General features: G+C 45.3%; 1 protein-coding gene across 4 annotated transcripts in view; it reads left to right on the top strand.

The window, feature by feature from the left end:
• FMNL1 (formin like 1) overlaps window positions 1–15,888 on the top strand; it is a 53,857-nt gene that overhangs the window by 8,903 nt on the left and 29,066 nt on the right. For 2 of the 4 annotated variants that reach the window (XM_072645964.1, XM_072645965.1), the window contains exons 2-3: window positions 10,099–10,182; window positions 15,607–15,690. In XM_072645964.1, the coding sequence (XP_072502065.1) occupies window positions 10,099–10,182; window positions 15,607–15,690 (168 nt within the window). Of the gene's footprint in view, window positions 1–10,098; window positions 10,183–15,606; window positions 15,721–15,888 lie in introns of all 4 variants that reach the window. The other 2 variants (XM_072645962.1, XM_072645963.1) reach the window with 1 other exon arrangement.

The following is a 15,888-nucleotide window of genomic DNA, read 5'->3' as shown; positions in this document are numbered from 1 at the left end:
GATTGATCATTGCATTAATCAGAGTTCTGATCTTTTAAAGTTGTTTTCCGTGACATGTGGTGGTCACTGTATACATTGTTCTCCTGGTTCTGATCCCTTCACCATGTATCAGTTTGTACAAATCTTTCCAGGTTTCTCTGAATACTGTTCATTTTGACATTTCTTATGGAGCAATAATATTCCCTTCAGTTCCATTCATATACCATAATTTGTCCAGTCATTACTCATTTGATGGACACTCACTTTGTTTCCATTACTTGCCTGTGACAAAAAACTATTACTGTAATTATCTTTGTACTGATAGGCCCTTTTCTTCTGTCGTAAGTGCAGTTGTTTTTAAAAAAGTAATATTTTAAAATAATAATACTGTAAATAATTTTAAAATAATATTTAAAATAAGTATTTAAATATTTTTCCAATTACATGTAAAGATAATATTTAACATTCATTTTTAAAAATTTTGAGTTCCAAATCATAAGTCCAATTGTTGCTTCATTCAGTACTCTAAGTTTTCAAGCAAAGAGTGCGGTCGCATGTTCCTTGTTTCTCATCTTGCCCTCTCTTGTCTCTGTGCCTTTGCTTACATCATCCCTATGCCAGGAATGGATTTATTCCCCTCCCCCTCTTTCATATGTGACTATACTTTGAAGTTAGGCCCCATCTCAAAGTTTTACTTCCTCCAGGAAGCCTTTTGTCATACCCCAGGTTAAAAGGATCTCTCCTTTTTCAAAAAAAGTGCTTTACTTGTACCCAGAGCCAGAACTGGAAACTCCATTTCTTGGAGCAAATTCAGCTGAGGGCAAAGGGAGGGAAAGAACTAGATGTGGTTCATCTAGTGGTCCCTGCTAAGTAGAAATGTCTCCAGTGGAGCAGATCCCTGGGCCAGGTGGTAAATGAGTTCCTGTTGAGAAGGAGGTGAAGAATGCCGGACCCTCAAAGGGTTGTAGTGATGGCCAAAGTATCAGGGCACACTTCTCTTCCCCCGACCCAGAACAGCACAGATAGGGCAGGGCACTTACTACCTTTTTGATCCTAGGCAAGTCACTTAAATTTTTTTGTACCTCAGTTTCCTTGTCTATAAAATGAGGCTTTTGGAGTCAATCGCCTGTAAGCTCTTCCCAGATCTAAATCTATAATCCATGGCCTGGCAGAGCAATGGAGATGAGGACATATGTCTGTCTGCTCTGATTCTGAGGGGAAATGTTTGTCCTTTCTGTCTCAGGGCCTTCTCCCACAGGGGAACTCCCCATATCATCCTCCTGTGGCAAAGCCCCAGTCACACCATGAGGGTTACTCCTCTTTTTGCTCTTTTCCTTTGTAATTAATCCTTATACCAGGGAAAATGTTCTTATGTTTTCCTCCCTGATGCCCATGTTTGACTGGAAAGTTAGTCCTTTGAGAGCAATTTAGTGTCTTATGGATGGGCATGCATATATCCCTGGGCCAGGTGTTATGTATGTTCGTAATAGTCTGTATCCTTACCATCTAGCAGGATGCACACAGTAGGCACTTAATAAAGGATTATTGAATTGAAGGAGGAGGGTCTTGTGAGGAGTGGAAAGAGCCAATGTGACTGTGGTCGGCCTTGGGTTCTTTAGAAGTCCCTGGTGGTTATATCTGATGCCCACTCCATCTGGCAGGTCTGCAGGGGTATGGGATTGGTGGACCCTCAGACTGAGAGGGCCAAAAACTTAGCAAATTGGAACCAAGGGAATCAAACCCAGGAGTTCTGAATTCCAGGCAGTCCTCATTCTCCTACCTAGCACTTTTCCCAGGACCCTAAGCTGAATGAATAGCAGAAAACAGATATCAGCTCTGCTTTTCTCCCTGGGAATGCTCATAGTTACCTTGGCCAAACTGTTGGGGCTGTGTAAAGGGCAGGGTGGGAGGAAAGCCTCGTTTCTGGGCCCACAACAACTGGGACTGTCATAGGTAGATAGCTTTATATCATATACTGCCATGGTTGAAGGAGGAAAAGAGCCTGGTAGTAGCAAATTGAGAGCATCGTGCTCAGAACCCAGGTTGGGCAGGGATGCCTCCACCTTCCCAATTCCAAAACAGGGAGAGGTTTGGTCCAACTTTGTACTGCTCTGTTTCCAGTCTAATCCTGTGAAGGAACCTAAGACCCAGGGGGTCAAACAACCAGAACCTAGAAAGAAAGGAGAGATGTCTATGTGTATGTTTGTGTGTCTGTGTAGCAGAAAGGGGTGGGTGGGTGGACTAGAGTATAGGATAGAATCTCAAGTAATGGTTAGAGAGGGCTACACATGGAGTCACATAGATCCAAGTTCAAATCCAGTCTCAGAAGCTGATTAGCTCAGTGACCCTGAACAAATCCCTGTCTTCATTTACCTCGTTTGTAAAATAGGGAATAAGAATAACTTACTGTTGGGAAGGGCAAGTGAATTAAGATAATTAAGGTGCTTTGCAGTCTATATATTCTATACAAAACTTGTTGTTATTATTATCATAAATGTTTCCCCAGGAGACCAAAGCCCCAGTAATTTGGAGATCCTTGAAAGGATTCTTAGACAGACTTGGAGAGACGGTAGAGGACAGAAGGGCCTATGATCCATGGGGCCAGAAGAGTTGGACTGAACAACAACTTAAAAGGATTTATAAGTCCAACAGTAACAGAAGAGGCTTCACCAGGGTGATGGGTTAAGCCTGGCATAGAGGAAGCAGGAATACCCAAAGTACTAGTTCTTCTCTATTCCAGGCCCATTTTATAGAGCAGGGGTGGGGAATCTGCAGCCTTGAGGCTGCAGGTGGCCCTCTAGGTCCTCAAGTACAGTCCTTTGGGGTCATGGTTGCACTTGAGGACTTAAAGGGCCACATCTGGCCTCAAGGCCACGGATTTCCTACCTCTGTTATAGAGGCACCCCTGAGGCCCAGCCTACCAACCTATACCGCCATCACCAAGGTTTTTCAGAGGATCGCAACTGTCCTGATGCCCCCAGATCCCCAGTTCTTGGATACCTCCAGCTGCTTTTGCCAGCCTGGGGATGGGCACCCAGACACAGCAAAGCCCTGGTTAAGACGGTGTCAGCAGGAAACCTCAAGAAGGAGGGTACAGGGCCTCAAAGCTGGAGGCATCTCCACTTTGGGAGGGTGGGGTAACTGTGCTAACGGTAGATGTGTGTGTCTGGTGAGGCTGGTGGGGGAGGGGCCGCCACTTCCCCCTGAGGTGGGGGTGGGAGGTTCCCTGATGAATGAGTACTCGGTATGGGCAACAACAGGAAGTTTGGGGTGATGGGTGGTGGGGTAGCAGGAAATTGTGCAGGGTGTTCCTAGTCCCAAGGGTGGCCACCTTCAGGGGCTGGTCATCTAACTTGTCTATTATCTTCGAGGGGGTTTGGGGACTCCTTGTGTGGCTAGGAGGTTTTGTCACCCATCCCCCTTCCTCTCTGATCTCCACATCCTTTAGGGTTCTGTCATCAGCACCTGCTTGTGTTCAGTCTCCCTGGCTGGAGAGTGCCAGCATGGGCGTGGGCAGCTCCATGTGCCTGCTGGCTCTGCCTCGACTGGGATTAGGGCCTGCTTTTCTTTGGCATATAGTTATCAACTCCCTTTAAGAGGAGTACTGATCTTTTGGAGTTGTGAAATGTTTGATTTCACAAGACTTCTCCCTTGCCCTGTGTCTCCTAAATGTGCCTAAAAGTAGCATGCTTTATTGTAAAAATAAACATTTTATTGATATCTTTTATTTTTACATCACCTAAATTTCCCCCTGTATCCTTCCTTTATCCCAGAGAGCTATGCTATATAACAAATATTTTTTTAAAGAAAAAAGAGGAAGAAAAAGATAAATCAGTCAAACCAACCAGCATATCTTATTTTTAAAAATTAAAGTGATTCAGATTTTTTTAAAAAAGAAATTTATTAAAATCTCTTGAGAGAATTGTCTTAGGGCTGTAGAACTGGGGTTAGGAACTATCGGTTCATATGGTGAACTCTGGATTTTAGACTGTGACCTCCTTGAAAGAAGAGACTTTTGTGGGAGGGGTCTTTCTTTGTATCTTCATTTCTAAGCACTCCACTTGACACACAGTAGGTACTTAATATTGGCCTGAGCTTGGGAGAGTTTTTTTTTTTTTAAGAGATAATGGACCACTTACATAAATTGGGGAGCATCAGTGGTTAAGGAAATCTAGGGCTGGACCAGGTTGTTATTGGGAGGAGGTGGGATGGGAAGGAGGGAACCTGGAAGTGATGAAAGTTCAAAGTGAAACTGAGCCAGCAGAATTGAGCCTTGGTTCCTCTAACTTTGCTGAAGTGAGGAGGGAGGAGAAGTTCTCCCAAGAACAATGTTCCTGGTGGAGGTAGAAGGTGACTTTCCCTGGGCAGATGTGGACCGAACCAAATGAGAGGGTTTCTGATGGCAGTGAAAGTAGATTAGTTGTTGTTTAGTCTGACCCCTATTTGGGGTTTTTTTGGTCAAGAGACTGAAGTGGTTTGCCATTTCCTTCCCCAGCTCATTTTACAGATGAGGAAACTGAGGCAAACAGAGTTAAGTGACTTGCCCATGGTCACACATCTAGGAAGTGTCTGAAGCCAGATTTGAACTCAGGAAGATGCATCTCTAGGCCTAGCGCTCTATCCACTGTGGCATCGAGCTGTCTATAAACACATCTTAATTTTGTTTTAAAAGTTAGGTCCTTCCAACCTGCTGCTCTCCTCACTGGGCATTCCATTTCCTAACTCTCATCCTTTTCCGTTGGCCATCCCTATGCCTGGAATGCTTTTCTTCCTCAGCTCCACCTGAACCCTCAGTTCCGATCCCACCTTCTGCTAGAGGCCTTTGCCAGTGTTCTGCCTCTGAGATTACCTCCCTGTGTGTATCTTTATGTGCATTGTCGTTGGCATGTTGTCTCTCCCCCCATCAGAGTGCCAGCTCCTTAAGGGCAGAGACACTGTTTTTGCTTAGGGCTTGGCATGCCCTTGGCATGCAGTAAATGCTTAATAAATGCTTGTTGAATCAGTAACCAAATGCTTGAAGATCTCTGGTGAAGGAGAACCCTCTTCTCTTTAAAAATTTATTTTTGTTCTGAACTTAAACTCCAAATAGAATGGGCATTTTCTTCTCTTTTCTAATTGACATTTTCTATCTACATAGTAAGTAGAACATAAAAGGAGAATTGTACATGAAATTACAGGTGTCTACAGCTTGCTTTTTATTTTTATCTTTAGGTGTCTACTGAGTTGAACATGGCGCTTTCAAAGCTATCCTACCTGGTCATGCTCCTTTACCCCTTGAGGCAGATCCACTTTAGGCACACCCAAGGTTCTTTGTTCTGCCCTCTGAGGCCAAACCAAAGAAGTCTGGACCCTCAGTTTCATTGATAGCCTTTCAAAGCTAGTTGAAGACAGCGGTCATGTACCCTTCTTCTTCCCTTGCCCAAGTCTTCCCTTTTCCAGATTAAACATTCCCATTTCTTTCAACTGATCCTTAACAGGAAAGTTTGATGATCAAGCCCTAACTACTTCTTTAAAATTAAGTCCTACCCTCAAGTGCTTTTTTTTTTCTTCCATACTCTCTCCCTCCAGTCTAAAGGGATTCCCTTGAATGGAGAGGGGGTAGGAAGAAAAAACTAAGTTCCCAGAACCTAACCCCACCCCACCCCCAGCTACAGGCCATTCCTCTGGGGATGTATCCTCCTATGACAGCCATTTTCCACTTGTGATGTCCACTTCTTTCTCTTCTTATAATACACACTCATGTTCCTGGCTCCCCTGCTGTGCCCAGTCTCTCCCTCCTCCCCTCTCCTGGACAACTGTTCATTCTGTTCCCTGCCCAGGAAGTGGGGTCTGCCCCTCCCAGCTCAGCTCCAGGGTGCACCTGTCTCTGGTGTTCAGAAGCTATGAGAGGAGGGTGGTGGTGGGCAGAGGACAGTGCCAGCCAGGCATGAATGCCCAAGTAGTGATTCCTCTAACTTTACTATGCTGGCTGACACAGCCAGCCAATGTCTGTATGCTGAGCTATCTCTGCTTATGCCCCCCTTTCCTTTCCTGGTATGCCCCCAGGGTGCACCACTCTCCCCCCATCAGTGTAGAGGCAGCCCCCTTCCCTGTGAGATGCCCCATTGTAGCTATAGGCACACCAGGGCAGCAGCTGCTAATTAGCACTTGGCTCCATTAGAGTTATTTCTGATGCCTGAGCCTAAATTTAGCCTGGCTGGCAGGCTGTCGTGTGTATGTTCCCCCCCCCCCAAAACAAGCCCCCCCCAAAACTTCTGACTTGATGGAGGGCAAGGGGAGATGAGTGGTATTTGAGGAAGGGGAACAGGTATTGCCTGAGCTCTTCCTGATTTCCCTTGTAGGTTGGTTCTAATGTAAGTGTCAGAGTGAGCTAGGAGAAACCCAGGTATCTCACTAGGCTTTGCTCACCTGAACACCTCCCAGTATCCAATTGACTGCACTGTCTTACAGGGTTGGAGCTATCTCCTTTGGATGCTTCCTAGTGTACTGGAAAGAGTATTGATTGGTTCTGGAGTGAAAAGTCTTGAGTTCAAATTCCCGTTCTACCACTTCTTATTTCTATGACCTTGGTCAAGTCAGTAGGTCACTTTGTCCCTCTAGACCTTTTTCTACAGCTATAAAATGAAATAATTAAACTAGATGACCTCTGATAATCCCTCCTGCTCTAAATCAGTGATATGATCTCTGTTGACTCCAGGAAATTGCCCTGAAGATACGATGTACTTCTCCCTACCTCTCTGTTCCCCTCCACCTAAACCCCCTCCCCCCCAAAAAAACATGGTCATTTTTCTAGAAGAATCACTAGGACTGAGAAAAATGGAGAGACCAATGGGAAAAGGTTCCAGGGGGAAGCTGATTCCCCTTCCTTCCCATGTCTCTCCATCTCTACCTCAAGGCTCTGGGCTTCCCTGTCCTATTTGCTCCATGGCTTCTGGACCCTGTTGTGCTCATTTCCCCTATTGGCTTCATAAATTCTGCCAAAGGTCTAGGTGACTTCTTTCGATTTCTTCCTTCATCTCTGTCTGTCTCTTCCATTTCATTCTTTCTCAGTCTCTGCCCCTGTTCTCTTTGCATCTTTTTCCTGTTCTCTGAGTCTATCTCACTCCCACATTTTCTCATCTAGTTCTTCTTGTCTTTGTCCCTTTCTTGTGCAAGGAATGGGGCGGGGCATCTGTCTGTCTCTGTCTTCCCCCAACCCCATTTCTGTCTCCCACTACTCTCCTTCCCAGTTCTCTCTGACTCTGGTTCCTCTTTCCCAGTCCCTGTCTTTCTCTCTCTGGCTCCTCTTTCACCTGTGACCTCTCTCTGTCTGACACCTCTGTCTTACCAGTGAAATGAGATAGACCTACTTAGACATCTTGGGTTGTCTTGGGTGGTGAGGTAGGTCTAGGCAGAAAGGTGCTTGAGGAATGGTTTTTTGTGAGCCAAGCCAAGCAGGTGATTTGTTGACTCAGAACATCTAAGGGACTGTTATCCCTTCAGTGGATGGATCCCTGGCTCAGAACTCACCCAAACAAGAGGCAGACATCGGTCCTCAACACAACTCTTTGAGGGACAGATCAGTACCCTTGCCCTTTGATCACTTGGCCTATATCTTTTGATGATTTCATGAAGAGGGGAGCAGAGAGGAAATAGAAGTTGTTTCCTGTTTCATAACTGGGGGAGAGGGAAGATGTTCCCCCACTATCTTCCCCAACTTGGCTCTGGTCTGTCTGTGGGGAACAGGCCACCAGGTCTGGAAAGGTTACCACATTTCCTGTGGGGGTGGGTCCAGGAGGAGTGGTTAGGAAATGGAGGCCCTGAGCGCTTCATTTCCTGTTGCTTGAAGGACAGTCCATACGGCAGTGATTTAGGGGTGAGGCTTGACAGCTTCTAGTCTTCAGAGGTTCCCCAGGTCCATACTTCAGTTTTGGGTATACCCAACCTGGCCTTCCTGGAAGGGGGCTATCTGAGGAAGGAAGCTATATAAGAGGGTATGGCCTAGACGTTTTCCTCCCATGATGAGCTAACTTATGTTGGCTTGGGAGTCACAGTGGTCTCTTTATATCTCTCTAAGGCCAGGGTCTACGCATAGTTTTCATTGCCTCCATGAACTTGGATGGGTCAAAAAAAAATTATACTTTTATTTTCATTTATTTAACATAGAAAATTGAGCATTTCCTTCAATTATTTAAAAACATTCTTCTAAGAAGAAGGTCTGTAGATTTGACCCAGACTATCAAAGGATGAGATTGAAAAACTTCTTCCTGGGTTGAAGGGAGACCAAGTGAGGAGGACACATGTGGGAGAACATGATAAAGTTTGTACCCATGAGAATATTTGAGTATATGGGAACATTTGTGGGGCATATAAGTTGGGGTATGGGAAAACATTAGTGTTCCAGGGGGTATAAAGAGGGGTGGAGAACCTGCAGCCTTGAGACCACATGTGGTCCTTTAGGTCCTCAAGTATAGCCCTTTGACCAATCCAAACTTTACAGAACAAATCATTAGTGTGTGTGTGTGTGTGTGTGTGTGTGTGTGTGTGTGTGTGTGTGTGTGTGTGTGTTGGGGGTGTATATGAGAACACTGTGTATGTAGGTGTGTCTGTATGAGGACATTACTGTGTATGTGGGTGTGTTCAAGAGAATTAATGTGTGGGAGAGTGTGTGATAGTGTTTGCCTGATAATGATAGCCAACAATTACATAAAGCTTTAAAAACTTGCCAGGGAGTTGACATTTAGTCATATGGATACCTCACATATGCGTGCCCTGGGAGCCAGGTACTGTTTTACAGATGAGGAAACTGAGGTAAAGTGATTGCTCAGGGTCCCACAGGTAGAGTCCAAGTTGGAATTTGGAATCAGGTGTTCTTAACTCCAAATTAGAGGTGTGTAAGTGATATGTATGTAAGTAAAGGAGATGTGTGTATATATATTTTATGTGTGAATGGGTTGGTAGGGGTATATGTAAGTTTAGGGGACTTAGTGTGTATGATCAAAGGGAGATGAAAGGAGTGGCAAGTGGAGTAGGGGGGAGGAGCAGGGAAAGAAAGAGAGGGAGGGAGGAAAAGGAAGAGAGAGAGAGAGAGAGAGAGAGAGAGAGAGAGAGAGAGAGAGAGACACTAGGGATATCGAATTAGGGGTCTAAGTTTCCGTTTGACTCTTGAGGTAGAGTGAACCTGTCCCTCAAGCCAATTAAAAAGCCTTTTGGGTCCCCAGAGTTCCCTACCCTGCAGTCCTTATAATATCCAGGTAGTTTGGCAACGCTGGGTAAAAGAGGTCCCTGTGGTTAGGAGCAGGGTAGTGTAAGGTGGGCTTGCAGATTTATTCCACTGAGGGTCTGTCATGGAAGGTGAGAAAGAAAGGACATGGAAGGAAGAGACAGGTTGATCTTTTTTTTTTCTAAGACTTAGATTGCCAGGGGTAACATCACTCAAGGGAATTCCCAGGTAGGTGGTAGGAGTAGAACCCTAGAGGCTGAAACCCCAGGCCCTGGTGGTTTGTCTTATTTCCTGTGGGGTGTGTTCTTTCCTCTCCAAAGTCCCCTTCCCACATGAGAAACCATGACTCACCTTCCCCAGCTCCCCGGATTTGTGTTTCTCCCACTTTTCAAGCAAAATGGCTATTCTGTACCCATCTGGCAACCTTAAAAGGTCCACACTGGAGCACTGAGATTTGAGGGAGGGAGAGGAGGAACTAGTAGTTTGCTGGGTGTTGAGTTCCTGTGAAGGAACTCGAAAGAGTGCTTGTGCATATGTGGGGAGTTACACCTATAGGCATGTGTGTGTTTAGGTAGCCCATTGGCATGACTTGTAAGGGAAATAGAGAGTCCCCTGTGCATTGCATTGTACTTGGCTCTCCCGTTGTATCCTCCCACCAGGTCATCGAGGAAAGTAGGCCAAATCCATGTAGGGATGGAGAAACTGGGGCCCAGGAAGGTTAAAAGAACAGGCTAAGGACATTCAGGAAGCTGCTGGAAGAACTGGCCTTGGAACCCAGGGCTCCTACTTTTCATCCTAGGCTTTCTTGCTATGGGATCATGTGTCACAGGTTTTGGGGGACTCTATTTGCCTGTCTTCCCCTTATTTATCCCCTAGACGCTAACATCTCTGTTCATTTGTTTCTCTGCCCCTGGCAGAACTGCATGAACCTGCCCCCAGACAAGATACAGCTTCTGAGCCAGTATGACAGTGAGAAAAAGTGGGAGTTGATCTGTGACCAGGTAAGAGCAAAGTGGGACCCTCCACTCCCCACTGTGGGATGTGGGGGTGAGGAGGAGGATGTGGGCAATGGGGGAGGGGAGCAACAGGGCAAGAATCTCTCTTGATCCTTCAGCTGGTAGGATGTGAGGATATTGTGAGGGTGGGAGGGATAGCCAGTGGAGGGAAGGAGCTATGGCCTAGATTTAGATCCTGAAGTGGAGTGACATGCAGCTCTTAGGAATTCCCCCCCAACTTTCCCCATGAGGGACAAAGCACCAATTTAGTCACTAACTGGTTAGATAAAGAACACTTAGTCTGAAGGGCTCAGGGCTGCCCTGAGAGCAGAGCCCGAAACATTACTCCAATATTCTGTGTTCTCATCGAAGAGGGCATCCCCTCTAAGAATCCAGATCACCACCACATTGACACGGCCCACTCTCAGCTTACTGAGTCACTGTGGACCCCTCCCTGGGAACATGTCCTTCATCCACCAGGGGTTACATGTCTGAATACAAGCCGTCTCCCAGCCAAGGGTCAGGGGAAGCGGACTGGAGGGTGGCTTTAAGGTTGATGGTGTTGGAAAAAGAGCAGTGGACATGAAGTGAGGACACTTGGATTCTAATCTCTGGTGTTTCCTGGTTGTGGGATCATGGATAGGTCATATGACTTCTGGCCTCTCTGAGTCTCAGTTTTTTTATCTATAAAATATAGATAAGAATGCTTCTAATTTCACAAGGTAGTTTTTTTTATTTTGGGGAGGAGCTATTTACTTTATTCACAAGTGTTCTCCCTCCTCCCCCCACCATTAAACAAACAAACAAAAGACAATTAAACCTTAACAACAGCTATTCACAGTCAAGCACATTCCCTCACTGGCCGCATCCAAAAATGTATATATAGCCCATTCTGCACTCTTCATCTGGATAGCATGTTTCATCTTTGGATGTCTGGAATGGTGGCTTGCCAATGCATTGATCAGAGTTCTCAAGTCCTCCAAAGTTTTGGTTTTTTTTAATATAATGTTGTTATTACACAAATTGTTCTCTCAGCTGTGTTCGCTTTGCCCTGCATCGTTTCATATGGATCATACAGATCTTCCAGTTTTCTATTTAGCTGTCCATTTTTGTCATTTCTTATGGTAGAATTATGTTCCTTTACATTTCTGTACCAAATTGGTTTAGTTATTTCTCAACAGCTGGGCATCCCCTTATTTGCCAGTTTTTTGCCCCTAAGAAAAGATCTGCTGCAAATATTTTTGTGCACATGGGTCATTTCCCTCTTTCTTTGAGGTGTGTATCTGGTAGAGGTGTTGCTGGGTCAAAACATGTGCTTCAGAGGGTGATAGGTGATAACAGCTAGCATTTTAAGATTTGTGAAGAACCTTAAAAACATTTCATGTTATCCTCACAACCATCCTGGAAAGTAGGTGCTGTTATTATTCTCGTTTTACAGATGGGCAAACTGAGGCAGTAAGTGGTTGAGTGACTTGCCCAGGGTCACACATCCAGTATGTGTCTCAGGTTGGATTTGAACTCAGATCCAGAGCTCTATTCACTTCTTCCCCTGGCTACCTTTGTAAGGGAAATGTTTTATAAAGTTTAATAATACTATAGAACTGTAGTTGCTCTTTATTAAAATGTTTTGATGTTGGTATTGTGAGTTGGAGTTGTGTTTTAGCACCAAAGAAGACCCTCTCTATGCATTTTCTCACTTTGTCCCCTGGAAGGTGGCACAGCAGCATTGTGTTCCCATTTTACAGATAGACTTTGACCCAGAGAAATTGAGTGATTTGCTACACACAGCTGGTTGGTTCTTACTGTTGAAGCTAGAAGCTGCCCAAGAGGGAGAGACTGGGCAGTGAGGGACGGAGAGACATAAAGGCCTTCTCTCCCAGCAAACAGTTACGGAGGAGGAGGGAGGAGTAAGGAAGCCTCCCTTAGAGACCCAGGGGTGGGTCCTGGCTCTCTCGCTCACAGGATGGTGGAGCTGCTTTGCCCAGACTTGTTATGGGGTGTGTGTGTGGTGGTGATAGTGGTGGGAGGGATGGTTAGCAGTGAATTAAGCTGGAAACTGGGGATACAACTGGGGATAAGGAGCCACAGCTTTGGGGGCATTGCAAAGGTTCCCAATACTGGCATCGAAAGGATTGAGAGAGAAGTTAGGGGTATGGAGAATATTATAGGAGTTCTGATTGCAACTTTGCACACCTTGGGCATGGGCCAGTCTTGTTAGAAAGAAGCAGGGATTGGTACCTATGAGCATGTGCTGATAGGTACAAAGAGATAAGCCATGTGTGTCCTTCCTCACAGGTGCCCATGGGAACATGCTCTAACATGAGAATCTATACCCAGGCAAGGGCCTAGAGGACAGCTAGTGTGTGTGTGTGTGTGTGTGTGTGTGTGTGTGTGTGTGTGTGTGTGTGTGTGTGTGTGTGTGTGTTGAGGGGGGTTGTACTTTCTGCCTACTAAGACCTCTGCAGCTGCCACTCTTGGGCTGGGCAGATGGCTTGAGGGGGTGGAAGGCTTTGGAAAGCAGAGGGCGACCAGGAGCGCCAATCTTGAGGATGAGAATGGCGCTGCCTAGGCCATTAGGAAGGTGCACCGAGGGCACTGGTCTCGGAACGTTGGCTCCAGAACTTCCCTCCTTTGGCTCTGAATCTGCCCCTGAACAGAGGAGGGGCATGGCATCTGGGCCCACTGCTCAAGGTGGCAGCTTGGACAAAGCTTGGGGAGGGGCAGGGGAGCCATCTAGTGGTGTTTCACTGTCAGCACAGGGCAAGGCCTTTTGGTTTTTCTTAGGGATTGAGGGTGTGGTCAGAGGCTGAAGTTAAGAGATATGATAGCAGCTAGGCCATGGGGCTGGGAGCTTTTGAACATGGATTTGGTATTCCTCTTTTTCAACTAAACAGTACCCTATACATCCATGCACACACCTTGCATATTGAGGGTGATATAATATACATATACAAATGTATCTATATGAATATAATATGAATCACGGAAGTGGTGCAAGCCCGAACACTTTCCCCACAGTCACCACATGAAGTAAGTAGTATGAATATTTCTATTCCCTTTTAGCAGATGAGAACACTGAGGTTCAAAATCCATATTCTCTCTATTACACTATACTGGTCCCTTATGAGTTTTTTTTTTAAGTGTCCTTAACTCTTGGAATGGATAGGCTAAGTGCTAGGAAGAAGGGCCAAATTGGAAAGAGAGCCAGCTGGTAATGCTGAGTGCCAGGGATGGGGTGAGGGAGGGCAGGGGGAATTAATACTAGAGATTTTTGTAAAGAATGATTACTCAACATACAGTTCAATATCGCAGTGACTTGTGCCAGATAAGAAGTTGAGGTATATACAAGCTGATGGTCATGACTCTGGCTGCCTTCCTTTCTGTTTATCAGAGGAAGGATTGATGGTCAAATATGGATGGTCCCTTCCTCCCTCCGTGTCCCTTCAAACCTGCCTTTTTTAGTCTCAACACATCTGGACACCCTCATTCCTCTTTTTCCTTTCCCAGTTTCATTTCCTTCACATGTGGTTGTTGGGAGGTGGTGAGGGGGTTGGACTAGATGACAGATCTAAGGTTCCTTACAGCCCTGAATAGATGATGACTAATAGCCCCAGATTTAAAGCCAGAAGACTTGGGTTCAGATCCTATTGTTCAAAGGACCAATTTTACTTAATAATGTAACACTTTAAAATTTGCAGGCAGCTAGGGGACACAGTGGATACAGTGCTGGGCTTTCAAATCTTACTAGCTGTGTGACCCTGGGCAAGTCAGTTAACCTTATTTGCCTCAGTTTCCTCATTTGTAAAATGAGCTGGAGAAGGAAATACAAGCCACTTCAGTGTCTTTGCCAAGAAAACCCCAAATGGAGTCAGGAGGATTGAACATGACTGAAATGACTAAACAATAACCTTAAGGTATCTTATTTGATCCTCATAACAGTCCTGGGAGGAAGACATCATTATCATTCCCATTTTATAGATGAGACAAAGATTTGCCCAGTGTCACACAGCTAGTACATGTCTGAGGCAGGATTCTAAGTCTGGATGCCAAGTCTAGCACTCTATCTAGGTCTGCTACCCAACTGCCTGACTTAGAGCTGCCAGGGATCTTTGAGGTCATCTAGTCCAATCTTCATCTTTTCTAGATGAGGAAACTGAGGCCCAGACAGCTTAAATCACTTATCCAAGGTCGCAAAACTAGTAAATGACAGTACTAGGATTTGAATCCTTTTCTGTTGATGTCAGATCCTTTTACTTTCATTTTAAGTGGGTTTTTTTCCTACTTTTCCTTGGCAAACCACTTAGCTTTTCTGGGTCTCAGTTCCCTCATCTGTAAAAGGAGGGGATTGACCAAAGCAATTCCCGAGGTTCTTTTATTTTTCTTCTTTCTTTCTTTCTTTCTTTCTTTCTTTCTTTAACTTTTAACATTCATTTTCACAAAATTTTGGGTTCCAAATTTTCTCCCCTTTTGTCCCCTCCCCCCACCCCAAAACACCGAGCATTCTAATTGCCCCTGTCACCAGTCTGCTCTCTCTTCTATCATCCCTCTCTGCCCTTATCTCCATCTTCTCTTTTGTCCTGTAGGGCCAAATAACTTTCTATAACCCTTTACCTGTATTTCTTATTTCCTAGTGGCAAAGAACAGTACTCGACAGTTGTTCCTAAAACTCTGAGTTCCAACTTCTTTTCCTCCCTCTCTCCCCACCCCTTCCCTTTGGAAGGCAAGCAATTTAATATAGGCCAAATCTGTGTAGTTTTGCAAATGACTTCCATAATAGTCGTGTTGTATAAGACTAACTATATTTCCCTCCAACCTATCCTGTCCCCCATTACTTCTATTCTCTCTTTTGATCCTGTCCCTCCCCATGAGTGTTGACCTCAAATTGCTCCCTCCTCCCCATGCCCTCCCTTCCATCATCCCCCCCACCCTGCTTATCCCCTTATCCCCCACTTTCCTGTATTGTAAGATAGGTTTTCATACCAAAATGAGTGTGCATTTTATTCCTTCCTTTAGTGGAATGTGATGAGAGTAAACTTCATGTTTTTCTCTCACCTCCCCTCTTTATCCCTCCACTGATAAGTCTTTTGCTTGCCTCTTTTATGAGAGATAATTTGCCCCATTCCATTTTTCCCTTTCTCCTCCCAATATATTTCTCTCTCACTGCTTGATTTCATTTTTTAAAGATATGATCCCATCCTCTTTAATTCACTCTGTGCACTCTGTCTCTATGTGTGTGTGCGCCGAGGTTCATTTTAGCTTAAACTCTATCATGCCTTCTTTTTTTCCCCTCCACCACCTTTGGTCAGATCTCTTCATTTGTGCCGGGGGCCTTCGGGTGTATTGTGTCTCATGTGTTGGAGAAGGCAGATGTATAGCTGAACTATGGAAGCACTCAAAGACTCTCTATCTTTCTCTTTCCCCACCTTCCAGGAGCGGTTTCAAGTGAAGAATCCCCCAGCGGCCTATATCCAAAAACTTAAGAGCTACCTGGAGACAGGTGGAGTCAGCAGAAAGGTGACAGCTGATTGGATGACAAATCTGGGGGTATCTTCCTCCTCTTATATTGTCTTGTTCTCTCTTCCCTAGAACCTTTCACACCTTGGGCGTCAGGAATAGAGTGTGTATGTGGGAATGTGTGCATGTATGCCAAGCAAGAGAGTACCCTGGATAGATTGGCATGAATAGGAGGGTCTGTGCCTGCCCGTAGCTATG

Source organism: Notamacropus eugenii, chromosome 2 (assembly GCF_028372415.1).
Source record: "Notamacropus eugenii isolate mMacEug1 chromosome 2, mMacEug1.pri_v2, whole genome shotgun sequence".
NCBI lineage: Eukaryota > Metazoa > Chordata > Mammalia > Diprotodontia > Macropodidae > Notamacropus > Notamacropus eugenii.
This window is presented reverse-complemented; position numbering and strand designations above follow the sequence as displayed.